This window comes from Triticum urartu, chromosome 3A (assembly GCF_056163025.1).
Source record: "Triticum urartu cultivar PI428250 chromosome 3A, HENAU_Tu73, whole genome shotgun sequence".
Lineage (NCBI taxonomy): Eukaryota > Viridiplantae > Streptophyta > Magnoliopsida > Poales > Poaceae > Triticum > Triticum urartu.
The window spans coordinates 374,009,026-374,022,907 of NC_141875.1; the positions used below are offsets into that span (position 1 = coordinate 374,009,026).

At 49.3% G+C, this 13,882-nt stretch overlaps 1 protein-coding gene across 1 annotated transcript; it reads left to right on the forward strand.

The window, feature by feature from the left end:
• Positions 1-720: 720 nt before the first annotated feature.
• On the forward strand, positions 721-1,296 carry LOC125546834 (uncharacterized). The gene has a single exon (XM_048710951.2). It carries the CDS (start codon positions 802-804, stop codon positions 1,294-1,296), a length of 495 nt encoding a protein of 164 aa, XP_048566908.2. The 5' UTR covers positions 721-801.
• Positions 1,297-13,882: the final 12,586 nt, after the last annotated feature.

The following is a 13,882-nucleotide window of genomic DNA, read 5'->3' on the forward strand; positions in this document are numbered from 1 at the left end:
TGGTAATGTGTGTATTGAATCACTTAGTAGTACATGTGCAGTTCCAATTTTGTTCATACCTACCCTTCAAATTTCCTGGGTGCTATTGTTCCCATAAAAGTAATTGGTTATAGCCTCCATTGTCCAACAGAATATCAACTTGTAATTGTGTGTCGCTCCTATATCGCGCTGTGCTTGGGTAGGTTTTTCATATGCAACCAGTAGTGTGGCAAATGATGGAAAGGTTTTTAGAACTAGCAAGATGCCCATGCGTTGCACGCATCAAGATGCATTTGTATGAGTAGTTTATCTTGTGGGAGAAAAGGATGAATGAGGGAAGGCCTTATTTGCAAATCTGGAGAGGGGTATGGGTATCTTTTTGCAAAATTCCCATTTGTTTCCTTCCTATCTGTCAGATATAAATCGGACGGCCTATATTGCAAGAAAAAAAAGTATAGAGAAAAAAAATTAGACAGTAAAGGAAGTAGAGATAAATATTAAATATAAATTATAAAATAAATATAACAGCAGAGAAGAGAGTAGAGATAGCAGAGACGTCGGGAAAGGATCGCGCGCGCGCGGGAAAAAGCAGCCGGGCATGCGCTAGTTTTGGCGCGCGGCGTCCGGTGCGCTTTATAAAATCCAATGCCCTCCCAGCGCTCTGTGCCTTGCCACCGCTCTCTCCCCGCTCTGTGCCTCGCCACCGCTCTCTCCCCGCTCTTTTTCGCCTCGCCGCCGCCGCGTCGCCGAGAAACTTGGGGATACCACGGCGTCCGCGCGCGCCCCTCTGGCGGCTTCTCCGCCGAGATCCGATTCCGCGGGATGCGCCTCGGCCTCAGCAATTTCGACACCGCCAACGAGGCCGCCCGTGCGTACGACGCGGCGGTGTGGCGCCTCCGGTGGCCTCATAGAACATTGAACTTCCCCAACATGCCGACGCGGGAGCGGGCGCAGGAGCTCGCGCCTCTGCCGCGGCTTAGCACCAACGAGGATCGTCGCGACAACCGGAGGCGGGAGCACCGTCTCGGCATCGCCGAGATTGACGAGGAAGCCATGGCGCTGTGGCGCCAACACTTCCCGCATGACATCATCAACGAGCGCGAGTTCTACGTGCAAAGGAGGGCGGAGAGGGATAAGAGGAGGGCGGAGCGAGCCGCCTATCGCGAGGACAAGCGTAGGCGAAAAGCAGACGCTCAATTCAACATGAGGCTAGAAGCAGTGTCGCCCTGGGAATCCGACGACGATCGGTATCTTCACACCTACAGTCAGACGTCAGAGGAGGACATTACCGAGGAGGAGTCGGACGACGTGGAGTAGTTGAATTATCTTTTTTTATCTATCTATGCTGAGAACTATCATCTACTCTCTAGTATCTCCTTCTCGATCTCAGCACTATAAACGCTTTTTAAAGCGCCATGCATTGCGATTCTGTTGGAGATGCTCTAACATGGCAGACGAGTGCTTTAATGTTGCCCACAAGATGCGCGAGTATTACTAGTAGTATATTTTTCTTGCCATGTTGAGATTTTAAAACCACGAGTGCGAACATGCAGAGGAGCAATGAAGACCAAACACGGGATATTCGGGACATCTTCAAGGAGCGTGGCAAGTTAAAGAGGAGTTGCACCGAACCTGTAAAATGAGCTTTGGTAAGTAACACCCTTTCAATTACTTTCGTGTAGCCTCGTGTTCTTTGATGTGTATATGTTGTAGTTTCTGTTTCTCTTAAGCATGGTGTTCTTCGATGTGTAATAAGAAGAGTCTTAATCGTCCTAATGCTTTCGTTTTGAGCTTGATGTAGGAAGTTGGTGTTCTCACCTTGTAGTCTGTTTTTATTTTTTTCCTTTTGAATTCACTTCTCTGAGTTCTGGTTATCTGGCTTCTACTAAATGGATCTAGGTTGCTCTGAGTATTGATCTAAAAAAGAAGTAACTTCATGTCAGGATGCAGTTCCTACGAGGAGGGAAGTATGGTCAACCTCGAGATCATGTTTCCAAAATGAGGCTGGATTACACACAAGGTGCCAGTTCCCTAATGATGCTGGATTAGACACAAGGTGCAAATTCCCAGATGATGCTGGATTACACACAAGCCAGGTGGAGTCATCAGTTGTTCGTGTCCTCATGGCATTAGTAAAGGCTGAAAGAAAGCGTGCAGCAGCTCTTGAGAATGTAGCTGAGTTCTTGAAGAAGCGAAAAGAGCAATCAGATGCTCTCTTCACCCAAGCCAAAGAAGAGATGGAAGAAGCCAGAAATAAGCTAGCAGAGGCAGAGCGGGCTAGGCGTCTCCTGCTATCTAAAATTGTTGTCAATACAAAATTTCCTTCATAATAGCTAGGTTCAAATGTTTATCCAGTCAGCATGCTTGTTATGATGTCCATGCATCTACTGATGTGGCACAAAATGTTTTTTTTCGGGCCATGTAATAACAGCAATTACTTTCCAAACAATAACAGACGAAGCATTGGACATGGTATAGTTCACGCGCAAGCCCGACATTCCAAGTTCAATTTCCACATCAAACTCATGTTCATAGATATCTGCACATTCATACATAATGTCCACAATCATGATTCACTTCAAAGCCAAAAAAATGTGAGGAGAGTTATAAATAAAGAAAATCCTCTACTAGTTCCTGCTACCAGTGCGAGCACAACAAGTCAAGACCATGCGTAAATTAATTATATTTTAGTCATTTTTTGTGTTCTAAAATGCCTGCCGGCTCGCGGAAGGACGTGTTGCCGGCACACGCGCGGATTCAATGAAGGCAGGCGGGGAAGTCTTAAGCTGGTTGCACGCGGCGAGGAGGCGTGCTCAGCCGGGCCTGCAGCGAGTGCGGCCCTCTTGGCCGGCGCGCCGGTCCAATGCCTGCGCTATGAGAGGTCGCGTCCGTGTCAGAGCAATCACTCCCTCCAGTCCTTTTTTGTTTGGGTATAACAAAATCTCGTTTTCCATTCACATTTTACAAGTAAAATTCTGTCACGACCGATTTTTCGGGTATGAATTTCCAGAAAATGGCCGTTGTGCTCACCAGCCCCAGGATTACTGTTAGCTGATGAGGCACCAACTTGATACAGAAGTTCCAAGCAAAAATACAAAACATGTAGTACAAGACCATTCGGGCCTGTGAGTACAACAATTGGTTTCTAGTGGTCGATGGCGGAAGCGGTTTGTGAGACATCAGTGTCTATGGGACTCCATTTCCCACAGGAACAGCTGACCAGGTCAACTCCTATCTTCGCGAGGCTGCTATCACCGTTGCTTAGTTTCCGGGGCTGTCACCGCAACGCTCCTCTCCATGTAGAAATCTGGCCAAGACAATAGCCAGGGACAAGCCAGTGAGTACTTTGAATGTACTCGCAAACATTATGAGCACTGGGATAATATAATTGATAATCATGCACTGAAAAATTCTATGATCACATCGTCAGTCATAAATAAATCATCTTTTATGCATGCAAGCAGGTTATTTTCATGCAACATGAATAAGCAGTAATGGAGTGGGAATAAAATGCCGCAGTCGGGCGTCTGAGCGACACCACATAAAGGGCTTTAAAAGAAATGCCACAGTCGGGCGTCTGAGCGACACCACATAAAGGGCTTTAAAAGAAATGCCACAGTCGGGCGTCTGAGCGACACCACATAAAGGGCTTATAAGAGAAATGCCACAGTCGGGCGTCTGAGCGACACCACATAAAGGGCTTATAAAATAAATAAATAACAAGCAATGCCACAGTCGGGCGTCTCAGCGACACCACATAAAAGGGCTTATAAAATAAATAATCACAATGAATATCCAGGAGGTAGAACCGTCCCAGGGATACTCGATAATACAAATAATGCAACGGGTTAGTCCATCACAAAATAATAATCATGGTCCTCACAAGTAACCAGTCGGTATCCAAGTTTGGTTTAACAATATCTCCTCCGAAGACCGACACTAAGACCAACACTTGACCCATCCCAGACTGTAATCCTTAACCATGGACACGGCTATTCGAATAGGTTCAATCTCTGCAGAGGGTGTACTCTTTACCCACGAGTAACGGATTCCTTTAGTCCATCGGGACTAATTCTGTCTACGGCCTTTTAGTTGAAAACACGCCTAACTTGCACACACCAGCTTAACTCATCGGTGTCTGGAATCACCCACGACACTTGTTAAGCAAAACTCTAAGTGGGGAGGCTACAACCTCGCGTAGCATGGGATCAAATTTATATCGCGCGCTCTAAGGGGTGGCCTCCCCTCTCGGTCCCAACCGGAAACACCCATGCCCCCGGACCAGGTGTCCTGCCTACCGGCTACAACCGGTATCTTCCACCATGGCCTCTCTGTACGGTGTGTGCTTGAAAGGGGTTGACGACTTACTGAACCGTACCCTACCTGCGGTAGGGACAAGTGGTAGTACAAAACAAGTATGGGGGTTACTGGAACAAGACTCGATCTACGGTCGACTCAGGAGGTTTATAAATTCCCTGCATGACATGTATAACAAATATATTTCAACCAACAAAATCACCACTCAACATACCTTACCATGCCATACCGGACATAACCGTCCCGACGGGGACCGGCGACAAGCTCACTCCTACCCAAGGCATAGGCTTTCCCGGATTCCTTTCCGGCATGCATGCAAGGCACATGAGGGTGATTACCATCACAAGTATATTCATTTCCAACAGCAAGGAAATCACTAATATGCCTTCATGCAAATGATCATATCACATGAAATAACAAGTTCTCCGATATAAGGTGGTGTTATAAACGTGTCAACTAACACACCAAAAATATTATTCCGGGGTTCAGAATGCTTGCCTTCATGGTGTCGAAAGGCAGGGTGCACTCCAAAACTTTTGAAAGCTTTCTCCTCTCTCCAAAAATCCTATTCAAAATATTTTTGAATCAATATGTAGTTTCAAAAACAGTACCAAAAAGTTGTCTGAATTTTTTTGAAATAAATCTTAAAATAAACTAGACAAAATTTGAGGAAGGTAGGAAAAAGAATCAACTCATTTGGAGTTATAATTAAAAAGTTATAGCCAGTCAAAGATTTGGTCAAAATCTGTTTTGAATAAAATAAGAAAAAGAAAACGGTTCAAACGAGATTACGCTTTCGGGCAGAGAAAACGTACTACGGGTTTTACGCCTCCACTTATCCAGCGTGGACCGCGCGCGAGTCACTGACAGTGGGCCCGCCTGGCCCACTGGTCAGGTTTGACTGGTCTATCCCTCCCTCCTCTTCCTCTGTCCGAACGGAGGCGAGGCAACGGCGATCGTCGCCGGCGAACGGCGGCTCTTCGCGGGCATCTGAATGCAGGGATGGATCCGCCACTCCTAGGCGGTCCTCCCCGTGGTTGTAGGGTCGTCGGGGGTGGAGGGAATCGCCGGCGGCGAGCTTCGCGGCGGCCGGTGGCTTCGGGAGTTTTGGGCGTTTGAACTACGGTGGCTCCCGGTCGGGTTTGAGTAGCTGGGCGGCTCCGCAAGTCGAAGTGGAGTCATTTGGTGGCGTTGGACGGACGGGAGGGGCTCTGGTTGCGGTGAATGGAGCTGGGACGCGGCGGCGGCCGAACCGGCCGGAGTTGGGGAAGACGGCTTTTCCCCGACGATTGCTGGCTGAGGGGGTGCCATGGGGGTGGCCTGAGGTCGCCTGAGTGCTCGGACGAGCTCGGGGGCCTCCTTTTATAGCGCGACGAGGTCGGTTCCGCGGCGGTGGATAAGGCTGCCGGCGACCGACGTTCTGTAGCTTGCAGGGCAACGTGGCGGGGCTGGGGATGGCGGCAGGAGATAGTGGACGAGCGGGCACTGCTCCAGGGGCGAGATGGCAAGCGGGAGAGGCTTGGCGGCGCCGACATGAGCAGGGGCTGTCGGGCGGCCGTGGCGGCTAGCTCCTGGCCTGCCGGGGACGTGGCGAGGGCTCTTGGCGAGTTGTGGCGAGAAGGGAGCGAGTGGCGTGGCTCTGCAGAGCGGGCAATGCCAGGGGCGCGACGCGTCGGCTCGGCACGGCACGTGCAAAACGCGTGCTCTCCTCGCGCCTAGAGCATGCACGAAACGTGCTCGACGAAATGCCATGGCATGCTGGGGGTTCCAAACCGCAAGAGGGTTAGCAGGGTGGGGCTATAGGCTAGGGAAACACCATTGGACATGCTGGTTTGGTCAGGGGATCAAGTTCATAGAGCAAACACAAACCCATGTCAAAACTGATCATGCCCATAAGGTGTTTGACAAAATGCTAAGGGCACTTAGGCAGGTCTTGGAGTGGCCAAAAACTCCAGATGGTGGTCTCTTTAGATGAATAAGAGGGTGGTGAGGTTAGTTTGTGAAAAGCACAAACTTGTTAGTGCAAGTTTTGCAGAACTTCAAATCTGGACATGATGTGAATGGCATCATTTCATGAACCAAAAATGACCCAAAGGGTGCATGCTCCTGGACTTAAGGGTTTTGCAGGGAGGACTACAAGCAGGAGAAAGCACAAGGTCATTGGAGCAAAAATAAATAGGGTTGTAGTAGAAATCACAAGGCTGGACCAGAATGAAAATGAGGTTGATCCACTCAAAATTTTCAAATAACAGCACTAGGTTTTTGCATAATGTTGAATCATATGCTACTACCAACATCCCATAATTTTGGTGGAGGCCAGAAAGAAATATTTAAATGGGTTGTAGTGCAAAATTGCACTCTGGACCAGAGAAGGAAAATTGATGCAGAGCTCAAAATATTACATGAATAAAAGATATTTTTGTATAAAAGTGATCTAAAAACATCACATGACATCTCCAAATTTTGGTTAGAATTTTAGGTGAATTTATCAAATGGTTGTAGTTCAATTATGGCCATATAACCTTGGAAAACCATTTTTCAAGAAAATAAAGATCAAGCAATTTAATTAGGTAATTAGTTATACTGATAAAAGAAAAGTTTTTCTTGAGAGGTTAAACAAGTCCAATAACAGATTTGAAAGGTTTTCCCTTTAGGGAACAACTCAATGATAATAAGAAAGGAAATGTTTCAAAAAAAATCAAAAGGGAGTCCAAAAAAATCAAAATTTTAATTCCTGGCAAAAAATTTAATTTAATAAAACAAGGCCAAAATTTTGGGGTGTCACAACACTACCCCCCTTAAGAAAAATCTCGTCCTCGAGATTTGTTAAAAGCTGTTTTAAGAAAAACTATACGCAATAAAAATGTGGCTACAGTGAGAGGGCAATAAGTGGTGAAAAACCACAGTGTGAATGCTGGTGCTGCGTGGAAAAATCTACGGTTCGGGACAAAACGTGAGATTTCTACGCTGGATATAAATTTAGAGTAACTTCTAAATTGAAATATACGCTGGTCGTACCCGAGAGCACAGTGCTCCCTCTGGCTGACAGGTGGACCCGGGGTCCACTGTCAGTCTCTTCTTCTTCCTCTCTCCCACGCGCTTTCCCGCGCTCTCTCCACCGGTGACGCCTAGCGCGTAGGGCATCTAGGCCGTACCGCGGTAGTGCGCGGCGTGCTAGCTGCTGGTGCAGCATGCACTCACCTCGCGGGCCAGCGCGCTGTCGGCACTGCTCTCGGATTCGTCTCCGAACACCGGCGATCGGCGACGAGCGGCGTTGGTGGACTTCGCCCACCGTACACCAAGCTCGAGCTATAAAACGGCCGGGGTGCCCCTCTCTTCTTCCTCACACCTGGCCTCACTTCTCCTCCTCCTTCTTCCTCCATTACTGCTTACAAAAACTCGGGTTAGGCTCTAATGGCGGAGGCGATGCCGGACTGGTTTGCGATCCTGATATGCGGAGGGCTGGCGACACTGCTGGGGCTCTCCGTGCTCCTGTGCGCGATGATCCTCGACGATCATCGCGACGCTGCTGCTCGGGTGTTGGCTCTCCGCGGTGGTGGTGATCACGAGGAGTAGATGGGGTGTGCCGGGTGCTAACTATTATTAGGGGGTGATTAGCTGGATGTAACACCGTTGCAAAGTTTTGCAAACAGTGTATGTGTTCGAATGATTATGGTTGTGGGTCTGCTGCCGTGGTGCTGTGTGAAACTAATTAATCCACGCCGTGAGAAGGTGCAGATGTAGCAACTCGGGGAAAAGAAATCTCACTCCAGGATTTTGTGAGGGAAAAACAGTTAATTTAAAGGAGCATAAACCACAACAAAAACTACACACATTAGTAGAAGCCAAATAATTGACTCGACGTACAAACTCAGGGTATCACGCATAAGTCACACACATAAATAAATGTTGCAATAATGAACACTGCAGCGATGTCTAAAATGGAAACGGTAACTGGACGGAGTCCCTAGAAAACGTCTCTGGTACTGGGATACACTCCTCTTCTATCTGGGGAAGTGGATTGACTAGTCGATGCACGTGTCTCTCCTGGTCGGGCCTTAGTGCTCTGCCGATGGCGATCTGAGGATTTAAATCTGCGAGGCTCTGGAGATAACCCATCACACGTTGGGTTAAACGCTCTTGAGCGATGACGTACTGGACAAGGTTGGCCAGGACTGGGTCTCTCTCAATTCGTCCACCGGGAAAAGATGTCACTCCTCTGGGTGCTGCACAGCTCGGGAAGTAATAATACCCTCGTTCGCTGGCATAGGGTACCGCGGATCGAAGGCGAGCAAGCGCTTCGTATGCAACAGCTTCTACGGCCATATGTGGGGTTGGCATAGATTTTCCCACGAAGGAGACCTCTGTTGGATCTTGGTTTGAGTTTACGGGAGGGATGTGTACTGCTGCCCAATATCTCGAGGTGGAAGGGGTAATTCCCGATTTGAACAGCTCGTACTGGGGTGGCTGGGTAGCGCCCATGGTACTGCAGGTAAAATCCCACAATATCTTGACAAAACTACCCGGGGTTGCATCTGGGGTTCTCAGATAAATGCTGGGGCTCGGCATGGCAAGAAATGGTTGTGAGGGTGGTGCACAAGGTGAGAGGTTCTTGGCAAGGTCACGCGGTGGCCTTTTTATAGCACCGGAGCTGGGTCATTTTTACCGTGGTGAATGGTAAAGAAAAATTTCAGCTCTGTTCCAAGGGTCGGGGTCAAGCCACAGATTCACACATTTCACTATAGTGATGTGTTACTGTGGGGGTTGTCGGGGAGGTTTTTGGTAACTGTGTCTGGGATAGAAATCTTATACTGCATACTGGCGTATCCAGACAAGGCTACTATTAAAACAGAGGCACGACAACAGGAGGCATTTAATTACCAGGCCACGCGGTTACAAAGCGAGGGTACACTGGGACTCGATACGACTCGGGTGACTTAGTCTACCTCGTTTACATCCAAGCGGGCGTGCCTTGTGGATGTTGAGGCTTCTTCACGGGTCTCGCCGTCGGAATTAGCTGGAGTGGGGTGAGGGGCTGCAGGCTCGGGGTAGCGATGAGGACCATCTCGGGGATTGTTGGCCACAACCCCGTTGGAGTGTGCTCCCAATATGCGACGAAGCACTTCTGGGGTTATCGCAGCACCTTGGCCGATGGCTGGGGCAGGCCTTAGGGACTCGATCGGGTGTCCAAACAACACGACTGGGTTGTCGGCATTGGGCTCGTTCTCTTCTCTCGCCGGGGCTCGACGAACCAGCTCTCCACGAGCTGTGATTAGATCAATAGTGATTTGATCGCACAGTTCCTCTAGTGCACTTACATAGCGCACTAGGTGCAACAATGCAGGATCTGTCTCGTGATCTCCGTTGGCAACTTGGGATGGTCTGCCATACCCTTCACGTCTGGGGTAGTAGTGGAATGAGCGACAGTTAACTCTGGGCGACAAGTGCCGGAGATGAACTATAGCCTCTCGAGCAGCTAGTTGGATGGCTTGAGGTTCAAAGGAAGTTGTCCTTCCGGTGAACCTGTAGGGGCGCTCGGGCTCTAGACTCCTACCGTAGATGTGTACAGTGGCCCAGAATTGACGGTTCTCACCGCTCATGGGTCCTTGGTACACAACATATTCTGGGGGCTCTTCTAACGCATAGGCTCGGGGGGTGAGGTTTGCGAGTATGGTCACAAAGCCTCCAAGGTTGGTTGCCGTGGTCTCATTGTGCACGACAGGGCTAGGCATTGTAGCTTGGTTTGGGGTAGAGGCTGTGCTGTGCTGTGTTGGGGCTAGCATGCCCCTTTTTATAGGAAAAAGGGGACGGAGTCTTCCTTTGCACGCTTGCGAGAAAGGACTATTTAAGTTTCGATCACTGGCGCATGAGCGACAGGTTAGGTTGATAGGTTGGGCACCGACTGCCAAAAGGTGTTGGGTCACTGTGTGGCTATCTTGCACGAGAAGCTTGGCTGGGGTTTGGTTATGGTTTGGTGGGTTGGTCTGCCTAAGTTTATAGACCCGGCTAAGATAGGATTAGCCAATGGTCAGCCTAGCTCTGATACCAAGTCTGTCACGACCGATTTTTCGGGTATGAATTTCCAGAAAATGGCCGTTGTGCTCACCAGCCCCAGGATTACTGTTAGCTGATGAGGCACCAACTTGATACAGAAGTTCCAAGCAAAAATACAAAACATGTAGTACAAGACCATTCGGGCCTGTGAGTACAACAATTGGTTTCTAGTGGTCGATGGCGGAAGCGGTTTGTGAGACATCAGTGTCTATGGGACTCCATTTCCCACAGGAACAGCTGACCAGGTCAACTCCTATCTTCGCGAGGCTGCTATCACCGTTGCTTAGTTTCCGGGGCTGTCACCGCAACGCTCCTCTCCATGCAGAAATCTGGCCAAGACAATAGCCAGGGACAAGCCAGTGAGTACTTTGAATGTACTCGCAAACATTATGAGCACTGGGATAATATAATTGATAATCATGCACTGAAAAATTCTATGATCACATCGTCAGTCATAAATAAATCATCTTTTATGCATGCAAGCAGGTTATTTTCATGCAACATGAATAAGCAGTAATGGAGTGGGAATAAAATGCCGCAGTCGGGCGTCTGAGCGACACCACATAAAGGGCTTTAAAAGAAATGCCACAGTCGGGCGTCTGAGCGACACCACATAAAGGGCTTTAAAAGAAATGCCACAGTCGGGCGTCTGAGCGACACCACATAAAGGGCTTATAAGAGAAATGCCACAGTCGGGCGTCTGAGCGACACCACATAAAGGGCTTATAAAATAAATAAATAACAAGCAATGCCACAGTCGGGCGTCTCAACGACACCACATAAAAGGGCTCATAAAATAAATAATCACAATGAATATCCAGGAGGTAGAACCGTCCCAGGGATACTCGATAATACAAATAATGCAACGGGTTAGTCCATCACAAAATAATAATCATGGTCCTCACAAGTAACCAGTCGGTATCCAAGTTTGGTTTAACAATATCTCCTCCGAAGACCGACACTAAGACCAACACTTGACCCATCCCAGACTGTAATCCTTAACCATGGACACGGCTATTCGAATAGGTTCAATCTCTGCAGAGGGTGTACTCTTTACCCACGAGTAACGGATTCCTTTAGTCCATCGGGACTAATTCTGTCTACGGCCTTTTAGTTGAAAACACGCCTAACTTGCACACACCAGCTTAACTCATCGGTGTCTGGAATCACCCACGACACTTGTTAAGCAAAACTCTAAGTGGGGAGGCTACAACCTCGCGTAGCATGGGATCAAATTTATATCGCGCGCTCTAAGGGGTGGCCTCCCCTCTCGGTCCCAACCGGAAACACCCATGCCCCCGGACCAGGTGTCCTGCCTACTGGCTACAACCGGTATCTTCCACCATGGCCTCTCTGTACGGTGTGTGCTTGAAAGGGGTTGACGACTTACTGAACCGTACCCTACCTGCGGTAGGGACAAGTGGTAGTACAAAACAAGTATGGGGGTTACTGGAACAAGACTCGATCTACGGTCGACTCAGGAGGTTTATAAATTCCCTGCATGACATGTATAACAAATATATTTCAACCAACAAAATCACCACTCAACATACCTTACCATGCCATACCGGACATAACCGTCCCGACGGGGACCGGCGACAAGCTCACTCCTACCCAAGGCATAGGCTTTCCCGGATTCCTTTCCGGCATGCATGCAAGGCACATGAGGGTGATTACCATCACAAGTATATTCATTTCCAACAGCAAGGAAATCACTAATATGCCTTCATGCAAATGATCATATCACATGAAATAACAAGTTCTCCGATATAAGGTGGTGTTATAAACGTGTCAACTAACACACCAAAAATATTATTCCGGGGTTCAGAATGCTTGCCTTCATGGTGTCGAAAGGCAGGGTGCACTCCAAAACTTTTGAAAGCTTTCTCCTCTCTCCAAAAATCCTATTCAAAATATTTTTGAATCAATATGTAGTTTCAAAAACAGTACCAAAAAGTTGTCTGAATTTTTTTGAAATAAATCTTAAAATAAACTAGACAAAATTTGAGGAAGGTAGGAAAAAGAATCAACTCATTTGGAGTTATAATTAAAAAGTTATAGCCAGTCAAAGATTTGGTCAAAATCTGTTTTGAATAAAATAAGAAAAAGAAAACGGTTCAAACGAGATTACGCTTTCGGGCAGAGAAAACGTACTACGGGTTTTATGCCTCCACTTATCCAGCGTGGACCGCGCGCGAGTCACTGACAGTGGGCCCGCCTGGCCCACTGGTCAGGTTTGACTGGTCTATCCCTCCCTCCTCTTCCTCTGTCCGAACGGAGGCGAGGCAACGGCGATCGTCGCCGGCGAACGGCGGCTCTTCGCGGGCATCTGAATGCAGGGATGGATCCGCCACTCCTAGGCGGTCCTCCCCGTGGTTGTAGGGTCGTCGGGGGTGGAGGGAATCGCCGGCGGCGAGCTTCGCGGCGGCCGGTGGCTTCGGGAGTTTTGGGCGTTTGAACTACGGTGGCTCCCGGTCGGGTTTGAGTAGCTGGGCGGCTTCGCAAGTCGAAGTGGAGTCATTTGGTGGCGTTGGACGGACGGGAGGGGCTCTGGTTGCGGTGAATGGAGCTGGGACGCGGCGGCGGCCGAACCGGCCGGAGTTGGGGAAGACGGCTTTTCCCCGACGATTGCTGGCTGAGGGGGTGCCATGGGGGTGGCCTGAGGTCGCCTGAGTGCTCGGACGAGCTCGGGGGCCTCCTTTTATAGCGCGACGAGGTCGGTTCCGCGGCGGTGGATAAGGCTGCCGGCGACCGACGTTCTGTAGCTTGCAGGGCAACGTGGCGGGGCTGGGGATGGCGGCAGGAGATAGTGGACGAGCGGGCACTGCTCCAGGGGCGAGATGGCAAGCGGGAGAGGCTTGGCGGCGCCGACATGAGCAGGGGCTGTCGGGCGGCCGTGGCGGCTAGCTCCTGGCCTGCCGGGGACGTGGCGAGGGCTCTTGGCGAGTTGTGGCGAGAAGGGAGCGAGTGGCGTGGCTCTGCAGAGCGGGCAATGCCAGGGGCGCGACGCGTCGGCTCGGCACGGCACGTGCAAAACGCGTGCTCTCCTCGCGCCTAGAGCATGCACGAAACGTGCTCGACGAAATGCCATGGCATGCTGGGGGTTCCAAACCGCAAGAGGGTTAGCAGGGTGGGGCTATAGGCTAGGGAAACACCATTGGACATGCTGGTTTGGTCAGGGGATCAAGTTCATAGAGCAAACACAAACCCATGTCAAAACTGATCATGCCCATAAGGTGTTTGACAAAATGCTAAGGGCACTTAGGCAGGTCTTGGAGTGGCCAAAAACTCCAGATGGTGGTCTCTTTAGATGAATAAGAGGGTGGTGAGGTTAGTTTGTGAAAAGCACAAACTTGTTAGTGCAAGTTTTGCAGAACTTCAAATCTGGACATGATGTGAATGGCATCATTTCATGAACCAAAAATGACCCAAAGGGTGCATGCTCCTGGACTTAAGGGTTTTGCAGGGAGGACTACAAGCAGGAGAAAGCACAAGGTCATTGGAGCAAAAATAAATAGGGTTGTAGTAGAAA